General features: G+C 48.2%; 1 protein-coding gene across 1 annotated transcript in view; it reads left to right on the top strand.

The window, feature by feature from the left end:
- LOC124696212 (pumilio homolog 5-like) overlaps window positions 1-11231 on the top strand; it is a 17053-nt gene extending 5822 nt beyond the window's left edge. Inside the window, exons 2-9 of the mRNA XM_047228972.1 lie at window positions 8828-9156; window positions 9238-9330; window positions 9516-9657; window positions 9758-9865; window positions 10195-10407; window positions 10507-10617; window positions 10706-10906; window positions 11010-11231. Coding sequence (XP_047084928.1) covers window positions 8828-9156; window positions 9238-9330; window positions 9516-9657; window positions 9758-9865; window positions 10195-10407; window positions 10507-10617; window positions 10706-10906; window positions 11010-11231 — 1419 coding nt within the window. The remainder of the gene's footprint in view (window positions 1-8827; window positions 9157-9237; window positions 9331-9515; window positions 9658-9757; window positions 9866-10194; window positions 10408-10506; window positions 10618-10705; window positions 10907-11009) is intronic.
- The last annotated feature ends 7981 nt before the right edge of the window (window positions 11232-19212 follow it).

Genomic DNA, 19212 nt, shown 5'->3' on the forward strand with positions numbered 1-19212 from the left:
TCTCCAGCCATGTCTCCACGAAGCCTAGGATCCATTTTTCCATCTAGACAGACGAAAACGATCCAGTACGGATGAAAACAGTCCAGTCACGCCCCCTAGCTTCTCGTTTTCGTCCGGATTTAGGCCTAAATCCGTCCGGACACCCCAGGCCATCCTCGGTTCCCTAGGGTGCTGCCGGGGAATCCGAATTGAGCAAATTCCGCGCTCTAGCCCGCGTGTCAGTGAAGATTAGACAAAAACTGGGCGACCGTGTGTGGGGATACGGCTGGAAAATCGTTGCTCCCCATGCCAAAAATAGATCCAATCCGGACAATTTTCCAGCCGGATTGTGCCCCCAAGGGCCTACAACGCCTCTTAGTTTTTTTTTATACTACATCCGTTCCAGATTAAGTATCGCAACTTTTTTCTTGGATAATTTGTGTCTAGTTGTAAACAAATGCTTCCTAAAACTAAAGTATTACAAAACCATACAATAGTTTTTTGAGAAAAAATCTAGTTGTACAACTTGACTCGATAACTTTTTTGAGATTTGATTCTGTTTTCTCAACTTTTGCAAACTCCTCTATTTTCTCACGTAAATTATCAGAGGTAACCCAGTCCAAACATAGTGTAATTTTTCAACCATGTGTATTCTTTCATTTTTGAGCCAAAAACTATATACCTTATATCTAGTAACAAAGAAGTAGTATTTAACTAGACCAACGGTACTTTAGTTTCAGAAAATAGGCCTTCCAATACTTCAAAAATAGCACCTTTTGGGTGATAAAATACCACATTTTTTATTCACAGCTAAACACTTGAAAGTATTTAAAACGGTGACATTTTGAGGAACTATATAGCATTGCTGAAATATTTTAAAAATACTTTTCTACCACTCTATATCTAGACAAAGCTGCGTCAATTAATTTGGAACGAAGGAAATGCTAGCTTATGATACTCCTAGTTTATGGTGCAAGGTCGAAATATTGACAGCCCACGGATCCCTTTTCCTTATCTGAATGGAGGGGAGAGGGAGGAGAACACCGCTGGCGGAGAGGAGGAGAAGGGAGTACCGCCTTCGTTGTTGCCTCCAGATCTGGCCTGCCCTTGCATTCTCCCCCTACCCCGCGGCCGCCTCGCCGAACCGCCCTCTCAAATCTTGGCCTCCATTGGTTCCTTGCTGCCCCGAGAACCCCTCTAAGCCACTCAATAGTCTTGTCTTCTACAGTCGCCGGGGAGCTCCACCCAGAACTCCTAAGTTCTTGCTCGTTCCATCTGAGACGATGTCTTCTCTCTGGCGGCTCTCTAGTGGTCCCCGAGACGTAGTCTGTGGTGGTGGGTCATGGCAGTGGTGGCATAGGGAGAAGGAAGTACCATGGTGTTGTCTGTGTCATCGCGAGAGGAAGAATTGGTAGAGGGATGGGGAATAAAGGATGGAAGAGAGGATAAGTGCCTCCATGCGGGTTGGGCCCACCGAGGTGAACATGCGTCGCACATTGATTGTAGGCATACCCACCCGGAATGATGCTAGTGTGATGTATATGTAGTCCACAGAATGGAAACAACCCATGGTATTCTTAGAGCAACTCTAGCAGATCCCCCATATGCATTCTCCATAAACCTTCTATGGGGATCCCCCATATCAATTATAGGGGAAATGGAGGAAATTCCTATTGCAATCCCCCAAAACAACACCCCCATATCATTTTTTACAAGTGGCACCTTATCATCATTCCAATCTCTCTCTCCTCCCTTCGTCCTCTGCCCTCAAATCGGTCATACGATGGCCATGATAGCCCTCTCCCCGCAGTTGCCTCTAGGTTTTAAGTTGAGCTTCAAAGCATGACCAGACCAACAGTAACAATTTTTTTGCTACTAGAATCTAAACATTCCCAAGTTTACTACTCACTCATTCGAGAAACAAATAAAAGCACCAGGTTTCCATTTTGTACTTGTGAGTAATGACAGGTCTCCCCCATGTTGCAATGGTTAGTTGGATTTCTTTAAGGATATTCATGCATGTCACTACATACCATACTCTCTTCATTTGCTCCATGAGAGCCGCTATTAGTCACCCTTTGTTAATAGAGAATGTGGTAAACGGATTTCCTTTTCATTCTGAATAGGAACAAGCCGTAACTGCATGGGGAGGCCAAGGACCAAGTACCGAAACAAAGCCTACTCTTCGGCATTGCATACCTATGGTGGTAAACCACTTTCTAACATTTTGTATCTTCTTTGATAGAACAAGACAAGGGAACATCACAATGCATGTCCTGGAAGACCCTAGCATTCTTCTAACGTCTAAGACGACCACATCATCAGGCCAACCATTGATTCATACCCTAGCTCCTTTTCATCGGGGATGCGCTCTCGGCTCACCTGGCACCAATCCTTTATGGAATCTAAAGTCGAGGGAGAGAGATGACCAAGATCAACCTACTTGTTCTTAATGGATCATTGCCGTTAGAGTTACTAATGGCAATTATTTATCACATGTGGGAACAAATGATTGTATATGCCCAAGTGGAGCTTGTATCGGTTTTAATATTGGTATGAAAGTTCAAAATGTCATATTGATGTGGTCTGAATATGCCAACTAGTACCAATATTGCAACAACAAAAATCTCATTAATTGCATCTTCCTCCAAATCTGATGTGCATCAAAAGTGTCGACTTGAATTAGATCCACCACAACATCATTTATGGTATTTGTAGATCGTAGTATTCATGGTCGGAGGTGTAGGGGAATCATTTGAAGAACTCTGAATTTCGGGAACCTTGAGCCATGCTCTTGTCCCATTTTATACACATGGCATGTTTGTAGTTTGGTTATTGAAACCTTATTTCTCAAGGTACCTGAAGCATAGAAGTGGCCGCATGATTAGTTCCACCACAATATAATTTATGATGTTAGTATGTTGGTGGAAAAAGGAGTAGGATAACAATCACGCGAGAGTGTGAAGTCTATAACCTACACCTTTTTATGCAATCCATGTTTTTGTCCTTGAAGGCTTATTTCTCAATGCACAGAGCCTAATTTTTTGGGATATTTTCATACAAGGTATGCTTTGGTCCTTGAATCATTGTTTATCAAGGTGTCTAAAGGACGACACAACCTCAAAGGTACCCTTCAATGCCCAAAGCCTACTTTTGGGGTGAAGGGAAATGATACCTTGATTTTTGTTTCTATTTTAAGTGGCCTTAGTTGTAGTAATTGGTGATTCACTATTGTGCTCCACCAATGAAATATCAAGTTATCACCTTGTTGTCAAAGTGGAGACCATGTGTAGAGATTGGCTGCTTTGTGCATTGCTCCTCAAAGATGGGTACTAAGTTAACCACATCGACGTGCCAAAGTGGAGACTGGGTGGCATCCTTATAATAAATAGAACACGTATCAAGGTGAATCTCATCATATAAATTTGGCAAGCATAATTGAATGATTTTGTATGGTTATACCAGCTGAGATGTCTACATATAGAACTAAATATGAGTTCTCTCGGGACAAGATTCTACTTGCTTCTTTTTCTTCGAGAAAACACAAATGACCTTTGCGTTTCATTTCATTGAAAAGGTAGGGGTTTCGTTAAAAGCCTCCTAGGAAGCGAATTACGGTGTACAAAATGAAAGCTCAATGGACATCCTGGGTCGTGGGAAGCACAACACCTAGCCCTAATGCGCCAGCTCTGGCCCAATGCATAGATTCATCTTTAATTTTGTTGAATAGAATGCTCGCTGATGGTCTTGCATTGTTGAAAATGCAGTCGTTCTTGTGCTTCCATATTATCCATGGTGGGAGCAATGTCGTGGAAGAAAGGCCTTGTGATGCATTTGGATAGTTGTTTTTTTATTTGAATTATCATCTACAAAACCTCGGTGCACAAACTCTTAGAGGAAAGCAATATGATGAATTCCTCCGCTAAAATGTTAAGGTACATGTAATTATTGGAAATCACATAAAAAGACTATAATTGAAGCCTAGATGAAGGAGGCATCCTCCACAGGGAATTGTGAACAATTGACATATTGTTAATAGTTTTCTCTATAATAATGGACATGTAAACACTTTTTCTTTTTAACAAACAAACCTCTAGACACCTACCGAAGTTGCGAAGATGACAACGCTATAGCTATCTAGGTTATTTTTCTGAAAAGGCATCTTATAAAAAATGGCTGAGATTTGAAATACTATGCCCTTTGTGGAAAAAACCATTTATGGTGTTAATGTTGATACACCATTGTTACAACATTCCCACGGCTGTAGTTTATAAATGAGCCAAAACCTATTATAACATGCTAAACATTGCCTTGCTAGCACAACTGAATGAAACTTTCATGTAGTAGAGATGTAACTACGCTCACTCCTAGGGAAAAAAATTATATCCATGCTAGCATCTCTAGCCTCTCCATGTCATGCTCTGTCAAAGACAATTTCTTGCAAGTTGCAACTCTGCTCACTAACAAGTTCAATGCCCAACTCACCGTGCAATTTATTGTAGGAGTTGCATACCTAAATATGTTGGAGCTCATTGTGGCTAGATCCTTTCGAGCTCATGATCCCCATGTACCTTGCGGAGACCTGGTTCCTCCTTGGACCATAGATTGAAAACATAGATTTGTTTTAAACGGAGGCAAAAGCTTTGCCTCGTTCATTAACTAGCAAGAAAGTGCCCATTTTTTAGGAGAAAACCGGGTGAAAACCTACAACAACAGGGCCAAGCCCACACAAAAGGCAACACAAGAGACCACAAAGCAACATAAAACCAACACTCGAAACACGATACTCAAACAAAGACTTCCCGTGCGTCACCCATCAATCAACTGCGGGTCCAGGGTAGGCAGCAACCAAGGTGGTGAGAAAATCGTAAACCTCTCTAGCAACGACAGTTCAGGGCACCGCTGCCAAGGTTTGTGAGTTAGTAACCACATCACCAATAAGAACCACATCCCTGCCGGGCCTAGGCAAGAGAGATATTGCAGTATTAACAACACCACTCTTCTCAACCAAGATCGCACATGATCTGCACCATCAGTGCCAAGATCCTGTCTATTCCCTCATTCTCAGAGGTAGCCAACACAAGAGGCTGCGGCAACTGGCCGAGATTGCAATGAGGAGAGAAACAACGGTAGAGATGCTCTTCCTGAACCGCAGATGACATCTGCTGAGCGGAGCCAAGTGGAAGCGAATCCTGCACAGAACAAGCCTCTGTCCGCTACAAAGAATCACCAACTGGTGCCACCATAGCTTGAGCATTGCCACCTCTTCACGAAGGGGGCGAGACGCCTCCTTGACGTGGTTAGCAACCAACTGACCGAGCTTCATGCTTAACAATGCAAACTGACACTGAAAGCGAGAGTCCAAACAAGCGTTGACATTGAACCCCTCGCAACACCTTGGGGAGGGCCTTGGCTGTGATGTTGTAGGTGACGATGAGCGGCACACGACCTCAGCCCAACTCCGGGACGCTGAGGGATGACAAGGCTGAGCGGACGGAGAGCCGTTGGCAAGGAGCACGTGGATCCGGAGAACTAGCACAAGTGTCCGGAAAATATAGAATTTGTTTCCTTTGGTTTAGGCTAAAGATCGTTCAAGTAGGTCGACCAGTATGAGATAGTGGGTTTGTGGCGAAAAACAAACGACATGGTGCTAGCAATGTGGGTTTCCTTTCGAAATGTTTTTTTCTTAAATCTACAATACTACTAACAAAAATTCCCCACTTTTCTAATGAAAACGATAGTTAATCATAACTTTGTGTTTTGTAATTCTATACTTTATTGCAATCAGACTTAAGCTATTTAACCTGGTAAAACCTCAAACAATATTTGGGAACTCTTACTAGCACAATGTGCTAGTTAGTCTTCCCATGATGCAGGTTGTAATAGTTTTCGCCTATGGAGAGAAAAGTGGTGTGGGAATCTGCCACGTCATGCTGATATCATTCTTTTTAGTTGCTAAATTAGAATTTAAAATGATTTTTCATCGCCATCAGTATACGGGAAAAGAAGTCGCAATGTACAAGATATATCATCTAAACCATATCAATAAAATCAAATTGTAATAACATATGTTTTGTAGTTATATAAAGACACATTTTTCTTGTAGTTTTAATTTAGATATACACCCACTAGGCCTATCGAACAAGTAAATTTCCTTATCCGTGTTGAAATTTGCCACATCTCTTCCTATTATATAATACTGATTTACAATTTGAGCCGTATAGTTAGAGGTTGAAGCAACTAGTTCAAAAATGTTATGTACAATCAAAATATAAGTCTAGTTTAGTACAAATGAGCGGCGGCCTCGATCTATCGAGTATGGAGTTGAATAGCGGAATGAATGTACGCAAAATCAATAAATGCATCAATGATGTGTGTTGATGGTGATGTCCCCTTCTTTCTCCCTTATCTTTGCCCCTGAATGTTAAGAGCGACCATTTTCCTCAATAGTAGCATATAATAATATATATGTTTTAAGACATATCAATGCCATAGAGGTAGAGATTTTATACCATAAAAGTACAACGATGCAAGTCTTATGTGTGTGGAGCAACCTCCTAAAACATGACAACCAAGTTACCATAAACTAGTAACCAAGTGCATATAACCTTGGTTTCAACCTCCTTTTCGAAAAGGAAAAAGTAATAAAGTGACAATCATCGGTCAATTATTATGGAAAAAAGTTGTCGAAACATGTAATCATAGAATCTAGTTTTGAAGCTCTTGTCGTGAGGAATCCAACCGGGCCCTTATACGAGAGATTGGGCTAATTGGGTGTGTGGCTGGTTGGCAATATTTGGTAGGCCATGTTGAAAACTTTGGGCTAAGGCTGTGTTTGGCATTTAGAATAACACTTTATAAATATTATGATGGATTTAGTGATTCCAGAATATAATAGAGCCAATTTTTCCACCATAAAATCATATTTATGATATACTGGACATAAAGGGGTCAATCAAGTATATGCGCATGCCTTTAACAGTATGATCTTTCTTATATAGTACCCCTCCTTCTTCCAAGTTTTTGAAGCCAGGATTCGACCAAGCCCCGGGCCAAACACTAAGTGCCCATATACCTCGGGCAGTACCAGATAGCAAGGCATAACAAATGTACCTAGAAAAACAAATCGATTAAAGCTACAATAGTAAGTTTCACCCGCTTTAGTGAACCAATCCACTAAAGGAAGGAGAAATATAAAAATACGGAAACAATATATTGTACTAAGCTGTAGTGGGGTAGCAACCTTTCTGGTCTTTTGGACTGGACTCATGGTTCTTGGTTCTTTTATGGAGCATAGCCGGCATCTTAGCTTGTGGCTAGCTCTGACTGGTGGGAGGCAGTTCAGTCTTGGAAGCTCACAGAGAGCTCCAGGTATGCACCGAGGTCAAGGTGGCCCAGACATGCATAGTGTCACCGTGAGCATTTGTGGTGGTACTTGGAGTTAGCATTCGTCTCTGGCACAGTTGGAATCAAGCCAACAAGCTCTGTTCTTTTTTCTTGTAAGTTGTTTGTTAATGGAATATATGGCTTGGTGAAAAAATATTGTGAGTCATCTACGAGATTTGTCGGGGCCGTGCTAGTGGGCTTAGTTCATTAGGAGGACTGCATGGATAGGAATTTGTAGGCTGAAAATCATAAATCACAAACCAAACCACAAACCCACATATAGATAGTGAAGAAAAATTCTAGGCCTAGGCCAAAGCCCTAGGCGTTTAGGGCCCAGCTTCGAGGGCCTCCGCCTCCCCTCTCCTTGTATTTATTGATTCCTCCTTGATCTCAACGTTTCCCTAACCTCTCATCTATGTTTTCCCCATCGCTGCAGCCACATCTAGCTAGGCTCTTCTTGTCTCCCCTTCCTTGTCAACCACCCTCCTTCTCCCTTCCGCTACTTGTGCCACCGTTTTGATTAGGGTTAGGGTTAAGTGACCACTACCAATTCTGACCGACCATCGATACGTGGTCTCCACATCATCTTCACAATCGTTGTTTGGCAACTAGCCAACAATATAAGATTGGTCTAACATGGCTTCACTTCATGGATCTTGTAACCAACCAGAGGGTGGAGGATAAAACAAGTTTTTTAATTACCAGTAGCACGCTCAAAGGAGTGCACCGCATTTTTATTACATGGGACCAGCAGCTGGACGGTGTGGATTAGGTTTATGGTTCAGGTGAGCGGCGATGATCTGGTAGTGGTGAAGCTGATCGGTACTAGCATGTAGGTTGGGGTGAGGGGAGGGGGAGGTGACTGCAGCGGTGGGCCGGTGGCTCAGAGGATGTGGTGTAGCGTGGGCACTGAATGTTTTGCCAGATTCAACCTAGGGAAGGTTGATTATATATGTGCTTAGTGTTTCATATTTTGTATCTTGTCCCATCTCAAAGTTAAAATGAGAGTGTTCTCGATAAAAACATGCTCTGAAAACCTTGCAATCTACATTGGTTGGGACAAATTATGACGCTTTAGCCATTTATAGTTGACTAACTGCTGATATATGTTCTGTAGAAGGTGTAGTGCATTGTGCTTATACTATGATACACTATGAAATAGTTCTCTGCCAAAAAACAACCAAAAATTTACTTATTTTCCTATCTTAGAACACTCCGACTATTGTACATGAAATTTACATTAAGGAAAGTCATCCATCTTTGAGTCAATATTAGGTGTGATCCACTGAGCAGTTAGCAATCTGTACCAAAGAGGTCACATATGGACGGAATTTACCCTTGAAACTACCATATGGTTTCAGTTGGTTGCCGCTTTTGTCATTGCTATGTTTTACTTGTTGGATGTATATGCACCATGAGCTATTTCTCTTATAGTACTGAAACGTTGTTGTTTCCTTTTCAGAATGATCCAGGGAGTGAAGAGCTGGCTCCAGACAATCAAAATGTGCCTATAAATGTTGACACAAAAACAGATCAACGTCTTCCTCAACAGTCGTCGTCTGCCTCCTCAAGGAGTGCATTCGAGACTTCTGTCGAGCAACATACACAACAAAAGGTTGATGTCGAAAACCAGGAGTCATGTATGCGTGCATTGATTGACCCAGACGAGGAATATGCCTACAGACTATGGATTCAGTCCCTAGAGGCTATGAAGAATCACCACGCTCCTGATGCTGATGTTGAGAAGGCATTATCTGGGCAACATCAGCCAACTACAAATGCTCCTGGAAATGGAACAATTTATGATTTTTCTCAAATCCAAGATTCTGGCGGTAGACTGGGCAATATCCACAATTCTGACCGTGTAATGTCCACTCATGTCGATTCCCTTCTTCAGCAGATCAAGCATCCAGTGGACCATCATCTAAGACTAATTCATATCAAGGGTCAGGTACCTGCTATCAGGTGCACATAACTCATGCAACCCTCAAGTTCATTATTACATGGTTATGTTGTCGGAACTACTAGGCAGTAGTTTCAGTCCGTATGTCCATAAGGTTATTCATCCCATTGTGCTATGTGTTCCTTGAAGTGCTCGCAACCTTATATTGATAAATCACCCATTACCCTTCGATGTATTGGACATGCAGTGTTGATCCAAATGGGAGTCGCTTTATCCTGAAGAAACTTGACACCGCAACTACTGGGGAGATAGTTATGCTCTATAACGAAATCACTCCTCTAATGAAATCACTGATCATTAATGTCTTTGCCAATAGTGTGATTCTCAAGGTTTCTTACTCCAATCCTCTATATTTGTAACTCGAGTCTTTGATGATGCTGGGCTAATCTTGCATAACCTAATGTACTTACGTTCTGTTTTTTTCATCAGCTTCTTGATTATGGACCATCAGTCTACACTAGGAAACTCATTGGTAATCTGAAGGGGTATGTGTTAGACCTAAGCCTTCAGCTCTATGGTTGTCGAGTGATCCAGAAGGTAAACTGAACAGTGTGCCTTTTCTAACATTTCTGGTTGGAAATAATTAAAACGTGCCTGTGGATTGCAAGGTTGCGCTTTTAGATTTAGTAGGCTGTAATAATGTTCATATAAGTTAGAATATAATTGAATTATGTTGTTCATTATATGTTATTCTCCTATTATTGTATTCTTTATCTTAAATAGCTTCTGCTGTAAATATTATGACCTTCTCAAATGCATAATTTAGATTAAGTTGATTATGTTTTGTCCTAGTTAATTAAGTTTGTACCATGATAGGCTTGTTCTTTCACGGCGAGCTTGATCGCTAATGGTGTCTCTTTCTTCAGGCTTTTGAAATAACCGACACTGATCAGAAGGTAGAGATGGCCAAGGAGCTTGGTAGCAATATATTGAAATGTGTTTGTGACCAACATGCAAACCACGCCATCCAGAAATGTATAGAGTTTGTGCCACCACAGCATATCCAATTCGTCTATAGAAGCTTACGTGGGAAGGTCAAGATGCTATCCTCCCATCCTTTTGGATGCCATGTCATTCAGGTTGTTAGATTGGACATGCATTTTTGGTTTCTTCCTACCTTTTGACGTTTGTTTGTATTTGTTCATTGCTTATCCTTTTCGTTCTTGTGATTTTCCCAGAAAGCGTTGGAGTTCTGCAGGGATCCGCAAATGAAACAGGCGCTTGTCACGGAGATTCTTGAATCTGTAAATGAGTTGTCGGTAGATCCGTATGGAAACTACGTTGTCCAGGTAAAAATATGGAGTGATTTGCAAATGATGATTTAATAACCCCTCAGCGAAACGAAGATTTCAACTCCGTTTTACGGGCATGTTGCAGTACATTGTGGAGCATGGAGAGCCCCGTGAAAGAGAAATTATTGTGCTAAAATTTGATGGGCGGGTTATGCAAATGAGCCACGAGAAGCACTCTTCGAACGTCATCGAGAAGTGCCTAATCCACGGCAGCTACATGGACCGCAAGCGGATCATAGTTGAGATTTTCTGTGCTGCGGGTGGCACAACCGCAGACCATCTACTGGTATGCCTCTTAAGATCATACCATCCATTGTTACTCTTTCGACATGCGTAGCAAGATGTACATGAGTACATGACTAATCTTGTGTGGTTATCTCATGGTGCAGGGTATGATTGTCCACGAATATGCGAACTATGTGATACAGAGGATGCTTGAGGTGTCGCGGGAGTGGCAGGTCGACGTGATTGTGAAGCTGGTGAGGCGTCACGAGGCCATGCTGGCCAAGTACCCCCACGGCAGGCACGTGATAGCGCAGGTCGAGAGGGTTGTCAATGCTAGAGCGGGGCTCCCTGGCTCTGTTGCCCCAGCACCACCCCAGTTCCCCTAGCTGCCTGCCTTGCCTAAGCTGTGGTGATGTGCAGTCATTCGTGTATTGAACTATGATGAACTTTGTTGCTCTTGTTTTCCCGATTAGGAGAAACGGAAACTCTGAGCGGAGAAGTGAACTACAATTTCCGCTGGTCTCTAGACTTGTGACGTCTGCCGATTATGTATACCGACTATCTATTATTTCGTCAGAACTCAATCAGTTAAGTTTCAGACTTCTAAAATATTTGTTGTTTCATTATGCATGCATGTTTTGATCAGGTAGCATAAAAGCATGCTCCATGTATGTAGCTACAGTTCGTCCAGGTATATATAGCGATTGATAGCGATTCATGGATCATTCAGGCTATGGTGGGTTGAATGTGATGAGGTATCGGTTGGCCCTGAAGCGGTTAAGGCTTGAGGCGTCGTTGAAGGCGTAGCTGTAGGCCTTGGGGAAGATGGCCTTGAACATGTCCGAGAAGATGGTTGTGCTTACACGAGGGCAGCTGGCGTACCCGTCAACTTCCCTTCCCGGTCACTCACATCCAGTGCCGACGGGCAAAGTATTAGACTACCGTATACGTATGTACTCTGGTTTGCTGAAGAGGTAGATGATGCTGGTTGATTACGAGTAGTAGGGATTGCCATGGAAGATGATGACACTGATGAGGAGGATGAAGAGCTTTGGGGAGGCCATGACGTGCGTGTTTGGCAGTTGGCACTGAGCTGGAACTTGGAAGTAGTAGTCTTGACTCTTGAGTAGTACTATAGACATATTAACATACTCCATTATACCCTGGGGCCCTAAATAATTATAGCACGATGGATCCAGACACATTTTATCCCTATTTTACTTAAACTAGGAAAATTGCCCGTGCGTTGCATGGAACATAAACTAAGTTGGTCACGGCAGGGTGAAGTAAATTATTGTTAGTTGTTCCTATATATTTATTTGACACTCATATCTAGAGACAAGAAAATATCAAGAAAATATCTTTCAATATTGAAAAATATTACCAATAGCGAAGTTCATAAATCGATGCAAAAAATAGAAAAATAATAATAACTCGTATTTTAATTCACCTTGGCTAGTACTCCCCTGTCTTTTTTAGTTGACTCGGATTCGGTACAACTTTGTACTAAATTTGAGATAATTAAAAAGAACCGGAGGGAGTCAATCTTAGGGCCTATTCGGAACCGTCTGGCTTCCCCAAATCCGTCGATTCTGCTCCTCGACCGCGACTCCGGCATCGCTGGTGGAGCGATAAACGTTCGGTGTAGCTCCTCCTTTCCTCCACGCTGGGAGCCCATTTGTGCCAGGTGGCCCAGCCGAAGCCCAGTTCATCCTGGGAGCTCTTGCAGCCCATTTGGCCCGTTAGGCATCATTGCTTCATTTTTCCTTTTACTGTGCGCGATTTATTTGCACAGAAGCCCCTAGATAAAAATGGAAAAAGCAATCGGGTCCACTAGGAACTCTGATACTGTGCGCGATTTGATGTAGAGAGTGGCGGAACTGCTGCTGGAGGAAGAGATAGCAGAATCGGCGGCCGGAAATGCTGTTCTTGAACGATTTCACGGACACGCCGGAGCTGCTGATTGATGAGGAGATCAGGGACAGGGGAGCTTGGGAACATGGCAGCCGGAGCTTGTGCTGAAGGACGCGATCTCGGCAGGCCGAGGGGTGCTGCTGGATGCGGGCGACCTCGGTTGGCGACTCGCAAGGAAGAAGGCGACCTCGAAGGGCGGATCGAGTTGGAGGAGGAAGAACGACGGGGTGGCGTCGGCGGCGCCGAGAGGGAGATCTGGTTGCAGCTACCTGTGTGTGTGCTTTCGGGCGAGAAATAAAACGAAACGTTTTTCTGCTCTATTCACTTGGCGGTGGCAGTCTGGTCGTAAATTGAACTGCTCCGCGCTTCTCAGATCCGTGGATTTGCCAAACAGGTGCTCCACGGTTTGTACACAGTTTTGGCTTAGCTCCGTGGATCTAGCTCCGTGGAGTTTTTACGTTCGGCACTGCTCCGCCCAGAACACCCAAACACAACACACCGGTCCCGAGGCCGCGCACCCAAAGAAAGGAGAGATCCGGAGCCACCGCTCCGGCGTCCACACCGGTCCCGATACCGCGCACGAGCCTGACCGGCGAGGCAGATACCACACAAAGCATGCCAAAACTTGCCTAGCGGAGAACCAGACCTCCAAGGCATCGCCCCCAAGGGGGAGACGACGATGGCGCCGCCGATGCCCGCTCTAGCGAAAGCCAAAGCTCAGGTTTTCACCCAGAGAGTCTGAGGCTTCACACGACAAGGGAGGTGAAGGAGCTCCTCGACAATGCCTCCAACGAGGGGAGCGACGTCCAAGGACGCCGACATCATCGGCACCAACCGAAGTGGATGCAGTGCTTTCGCGCGGAGTTCACCCAAACCCAAGTCGTTGAAGCCTATCCACGAAGGCGAAGAAGACACGCCCGCGTCGCAGCACACCATCGGCGCCGCACGAAGCCAACCTTCAGGATGCGCCCCACGGCCACCCACGCAGTCGTGCCCTGCCGCCCGCACGGCCAGGGCAGAGCAGCCAAAACGGGAGCCGCCGCTCCGGCCTTCACGCGCAGCAGCAGAGCCGACACCTCACGTCAACTCGCCACTCGCCGCGGGGCGCCGGACAGCGCCCCGACCACCAGAAGAGCGGTGCCGCCGCGCCGCGTCCATGCGCCATGGCACACCTCTACCATGGGCTGCAGGTGCCAGCTATGGCAGCCTGCCACACACAGTGGCCCACCACAGCCTTCGGGTCGCGGATGAAACTGGGGGCGGCCACCACACGACCACCATGCCGAGGCACCTCCGAGATCCCTCAACCTCCATGCAACCGATGCATCGAGGCACCACCCGGCCGCCGACCATCCAAACGCCACTGTGTCCCCGGGACCGCCGTCCTGGCCTCCCCTCCGCCGCCTTGCAGAGCATCATCCCGGGGCCGCCGCCCCGGCGTCCTCAACGTAGCGCCCGCAGCCTCCTGCCATGCCGCCCAAGCGGCCATGGGAGAGAAGCCACGAGCCGCCAGCCCGTCATTCCCACCGCACGAGCCCAGGCCCAGCCGCCCCCACCAGGAGGCCGCGAGGCAGATGACCCGGATGGCCGCCGCGGCCCGCGGGAGATCGAGGGAACCGCCCTCGAACGGATCTGGGCCCCAGATCTCGGGGCCGGAACGCCACCTTGCGCACAGCCGGCCGCCGCCCGGCCGCTGCCGATGCAGCAGGGACGCAGCAGCCACCGCAGCCTCCCGGGGCCGCCGCCCCGGAGTCCAAGCGCCGGCGAGCCGGACGACACCGTCCCAGTCGGGTCGGCCTTCTGCCTGCGCCACAACCGAAGGAGAAGAACCCCTACCACCTTTGGCAGTAGGGCTCGCCGCCGCCGCGGCAAGGGCCGGCGGCAGCGGCGGCGAGGGAGGAGGCCGGTGGAGAGGATGGGGGTCGGCGGCGGGGAGCCCCCCCGGTGTCGCCTGGGTGCGACACGGGAGGGAGCTGCTGGATTATTAGTAGTTTGGATGAGCTAAATTGAGAATTCCTTGATGCGTTGGTTAGGCAGAGAAGTATAGTTTGGATGAGCTAAAATTGCGATGCACGCGGACGCGGGCTCGATCGGATCCCGCAGGTTTCATCCACGCTTTGTTCGTTCAAACGCGAGTCATGAACAGCGGCCCTTGGCTTGCATCCTGGCCGCACGACCACTGTTCTCACTTCCCAGCCAGCTCCTGGCCAAACGAATGAACACTGCGGAGCGGCGGCGGCAGCCGACACCGGTGCAGCGGCCCAGGCATCATCGATCATCGACCGCGGTCATTATCCCATTAGTCCTGTCCCTACGTGCGTCATTACGGGCTCGTGAAAGTCCGGGATGGGCTGAGACGACCGACTTGATCGCGGCTGCGCTTGGCGAGAGGCAGAGAAGATTATGCCTACGTACGGCTGAAAGCATCCTGGATCAATTCCTTCAACAGGGATGTACTGGTCGAGGTGCAGACGCCCGGTGGTCAGCTGGACTCAGGTATTGCTGTAATGGCGGCGCGATGAAGCGTCCAACGGCCAGCCCCACCGTCTGTTTGTCCACGACACCGGCGGAGACGTAATTTATCCATCTTCTCTCCATCGTCCCGGCCAGAACAAGAATATGTTCTCCCAGTTGGCCGGGCCAGGTATACATATATCCCTAGCTAGGCCTGTCCTTGGACTGTCGCCGTCCCTTCCTCCGCGGCTCATCGAGGCTTGCCGCGGCCAACGTCTATGGCTCATCGGCGTGAGCCCGGTTGCGTCCTTGCAACGGAAGTCGTATCATCATGCACTAGCCGGGCGGCGTCCCGGCGGCTCGACTTTGCGTGCGAACCTGCGGTTTTTATCGAAGTGATCGAGGATATGCCAAACAGGCAGAGGACGTACGGAGGACGGACGCTTCATCTAAAGATAACACTCCTGCACCTTAGGAGCTCCATCCAGGGCCTCTCAATCCTGACCGTCCATTTCGGTGACGTGGCGCGTTCAGAGTCGTCGAATTTCCCGATGGGGCGATCCTAGCCATCGGATGGGGCTCTGGAAACTGCTCACAAGGTCCCAGCCGTCCATTCGTTAGCTTCCCCTTTTCACCGTCCGGTCCGTATCCGCGCAGCCACTGCCAAGGGGGCCTGCTTTCCACTGGGCCTGGGCGTCAGCGACGGTGGGTACTTACGCGTCTGTGTGTGCGCGTCCAAACAGTAACGCGCGGTGGCTGCCCCTGTTATTTTTTCATACCCGCCAGGGGCAAATGTGTCATTTCCCATCGCATTTTCTCTCAGCGCTTCTCTGGAGAGGACGACCGTGGCGGCTCGCCGTTCGTCGCCTGGTACGGGGCAGGAGAGTCCTCTCCTTGCCCATGGTCGCACCGAGAGAGAGGGGGCAGGTTGGCTCGCAGTCTCTTTCCCCCTCCCGCAGTCCCACGCCCTCACTCCGGCGCTTGAAACCCTAGACGCCAAACCCCAATGTCGCCGATGTACTCCTCGAGGAGAAGCTAGATCGGGGGAGCGCGGTCCCGGGCGCGGGAGGCGCGCTGGAGGTTCGGCCTGGTGGAGGCGTCCGAGCGTGCGGACGGGCCGGCGGGCGCGCGGGAGGCGATCGGCCGCGCGGGGAGGCCGCCGGTCTCTTCCTCTTCCTCCTCCATCTCTACTCCGTCTCTCTCCTCCATGTTTCTGTTCGTGGTTGTGTGAGGGTCTGGGAGGCAAAACCCTAGCTCTGCTACCCCTGGCGCCGCCACCCCTCTGCATCCGACTGCCTCCTCTTCACCCCCTTGGTCTTTCACCTCTATAGGAATCAGCAGCAAGAGTAACTCCTCCTCCTCCTCCCCTGGCTGTTGCGCCGTTCGTCCTCCACTGCACCGGCCAGGTTCTCCTCCTCCCACTCCTACACCTCGTCAGATGCTGCTACCACAACATCCAGCCCTACAGGTTCACCTCCTCTCTCTATATTGTGTGGTTTTGATTTCTTCTGCTGGGATATGGTCTGAAGAGAGCGAGCGCTGCGAGAGCGAGCGCTGCGAGAGAGAGTGCGGCGAGCGTGCGCGGGGCCAACCCGCGGCGGCGACCATGACCACACCTTCCCCCACCCCGTCCCTCTACCCCACCCCGTCACCGGCGGCGAGCCCACGCGGCCGCGCGGACCGCTGGCGCGGCGGCCGGGGATCTGACTCGGAGGAAATCCCTCGGTCCTACAGCGAGGCCCTGGCTGGTGGGAGTGCTACGGGGCGCGTCGACGGGCAGGAGATCTCTCAGGTGCGTCGCAAAGTGAGATCCGTGGTGCGGGCGGAAGGCTTGAGCTCCGCCATCGATGAGCTGGATGACTCCGATGATATGCTCGACGACGAGGAAGAAGGCCCGTGGGAGGAGCCCACGCATGTCACCCGCAAACGTGCGCCGGGACGCCGTGGCGGCAAGCGAGCTGCGGCGAGGGCGGCGCGCCCGGCTGCTCGTGACACTGGCGCCTACGCGGACTTCGACGGGCTGTGCTTGCTGTGCTCACAGCCTGGCCACCGCGCTGCCGACTGCACCACGGGGCCGGTGTGCCTAAGGTGCGGCGAGACGGGCCACATGGCGCGAGAATGCTCGCTGCCACGCCCACCGCGACCGCCGTCGCCGCCAGGAGGAGAAGAACCAGCGCGCAAAAGGCTGAACGACGATGGGCGCGGCCGTCGGATGGGTGAGGGCGCCGGCGACTTCCGCGCGCGTGCGCCGGAGGCCCGCCAGGCTGCCATGGGAACTCATGTGCGACACCGCGTGGTGGCGCCTGCGGCGCGTGCCGCTGGTGGCGAGAGGAGGGTGGCGGAGCCGCGCCGAGTGGAGGCTCCGCTCGGCCACGACGACGGTCCGCGCCGTGCGCGCCGTGAGGTGCAGGGTGGGGCGGGCGCCCTGATGGTCGCACCCGTGCCGGCGCGTGGTGACCGCGACGGGCACGCGGTTATTTGCATCTTATCCACATGGTGTTTTAGAGCTTGTACTTATTCTCATGACAATCTCTAGTTCATCAAAAATGGATTCCACATGAAATACTTGTTGTGTTTTCGATATTGGAGTTTTTCCCGGTTCTTCATTTTGAGAGGTTTCACATCTAAATGCATGGAAAAATCTTGATAAGGGGGATCCCAGCAGATCCTCCTAGGGTGTTGCCCGATCTTTCACAGCGAGAACCCGGGATAGTAGATCCTCCCAACAACGCGATGAACGCAGCCTGGAGAAGAGGGAACGAATCCAGCAAACAACAGATCGATGAACGATACGCCTCAAACCTTGAGCTAGACAATCCTTGATGAACACAAGAACCTTCGCAGCGGATATAAACGGCAGCACCGTACCCCCGGAGGGATGATACACGTGAACACACGCAATGGGGTAAACCCTAAACTTTAGTCTAAACTTGTCTCTCTAAACCCTAGCCGCCCCACCTCCTTATATGAGGGGGAAGGTATTGGAGATATGCCCAAGAGGCAATAATAAAAGTGGTTATTATATATCTTTATGTTTATGATAAAAGTTTATATACCATGCTATAATTGTATTAACCGAAACATTGATACATGTGTGTTATGTAAACAACAATGAGTCCCTAGTAAGCCTCTTAACTAGCTTGTTGATTAATAGATGATTAGTTTCATAATCATGAACATTGGATGTTATTAATAACAAGGTTATATCATTATATGAATGATGTAATGGACACACCCAATTAAGCGTAGCATAAGATCACGTCATTAAGTTATTTGCTATAAGCTTTCGATACATAGTTACCTAGTCCTTTTGACCATGAGATCATGTAAATCACTTATACCGGAAAGGTATTTTGATTACATCAAACGCCGCTGCGTAAATGGGTGGTTATAAAGGTGGGATTAAGTATCCGGAAAGTATGAGTTGAGGCATATGGATCAACAGTGGGATTTGTCCATCCCGATGACGGATAGATAAACTCTGGGCCCTCTCGGTGGAATGTCGTTTATATTAGCTTGCAAGCATATGAATGGTTCATAAGAGACCACATACCACGGTACGAGTAAAGAGTACTTGTCAGGAGATGAGGTTGAACAAGGTATAGAGATACCGATGATCAAACCTCGGACAAGTAAAATATCGCGTGACAAAGGGAATCGGTATCGTATGCGAATGGTTCATTCGATCACTAAGTCATCGTTGAATATGTGGGAGCCATTATGGATCTCCAGATCCCGCTATTGGTTATTGGTCGGAGTCTCGGATGGGATCACAGACATCACGAGGAGTTCCGGAATGGTCCGGAGAATAAGATTCATATATAGGAAGTCATTTTATAAGTTTGAAAATGATTCATTGCATTTATGGAAGGTTCTAGAAGGTTCTAGAAAAGTCCGGAAGAAATCGCTTTGGAAGGCGGAGTCCCGGAGGGACTCCACCACCCATGGCCGGCCAACCCTAGGGGGTGGAGTCCCAGGTGGACTCCACCTAAGGTGGCC

The sequence above is a fragment of the Lolium rigidum genome, chromosome 3 (assembly GCF_022539505.1).
Source record: "Lolium rigidum isolate FL_2022 chromosome 3, APGP_CSIRO_Lrig_0.1, whole genome shotgun sequence".
NCBI lineage: Eukaryota > Viridiplantae > Streptophyta > Magnoliopsida > Poales > Poaceae > Lolium > Lolium rigidum.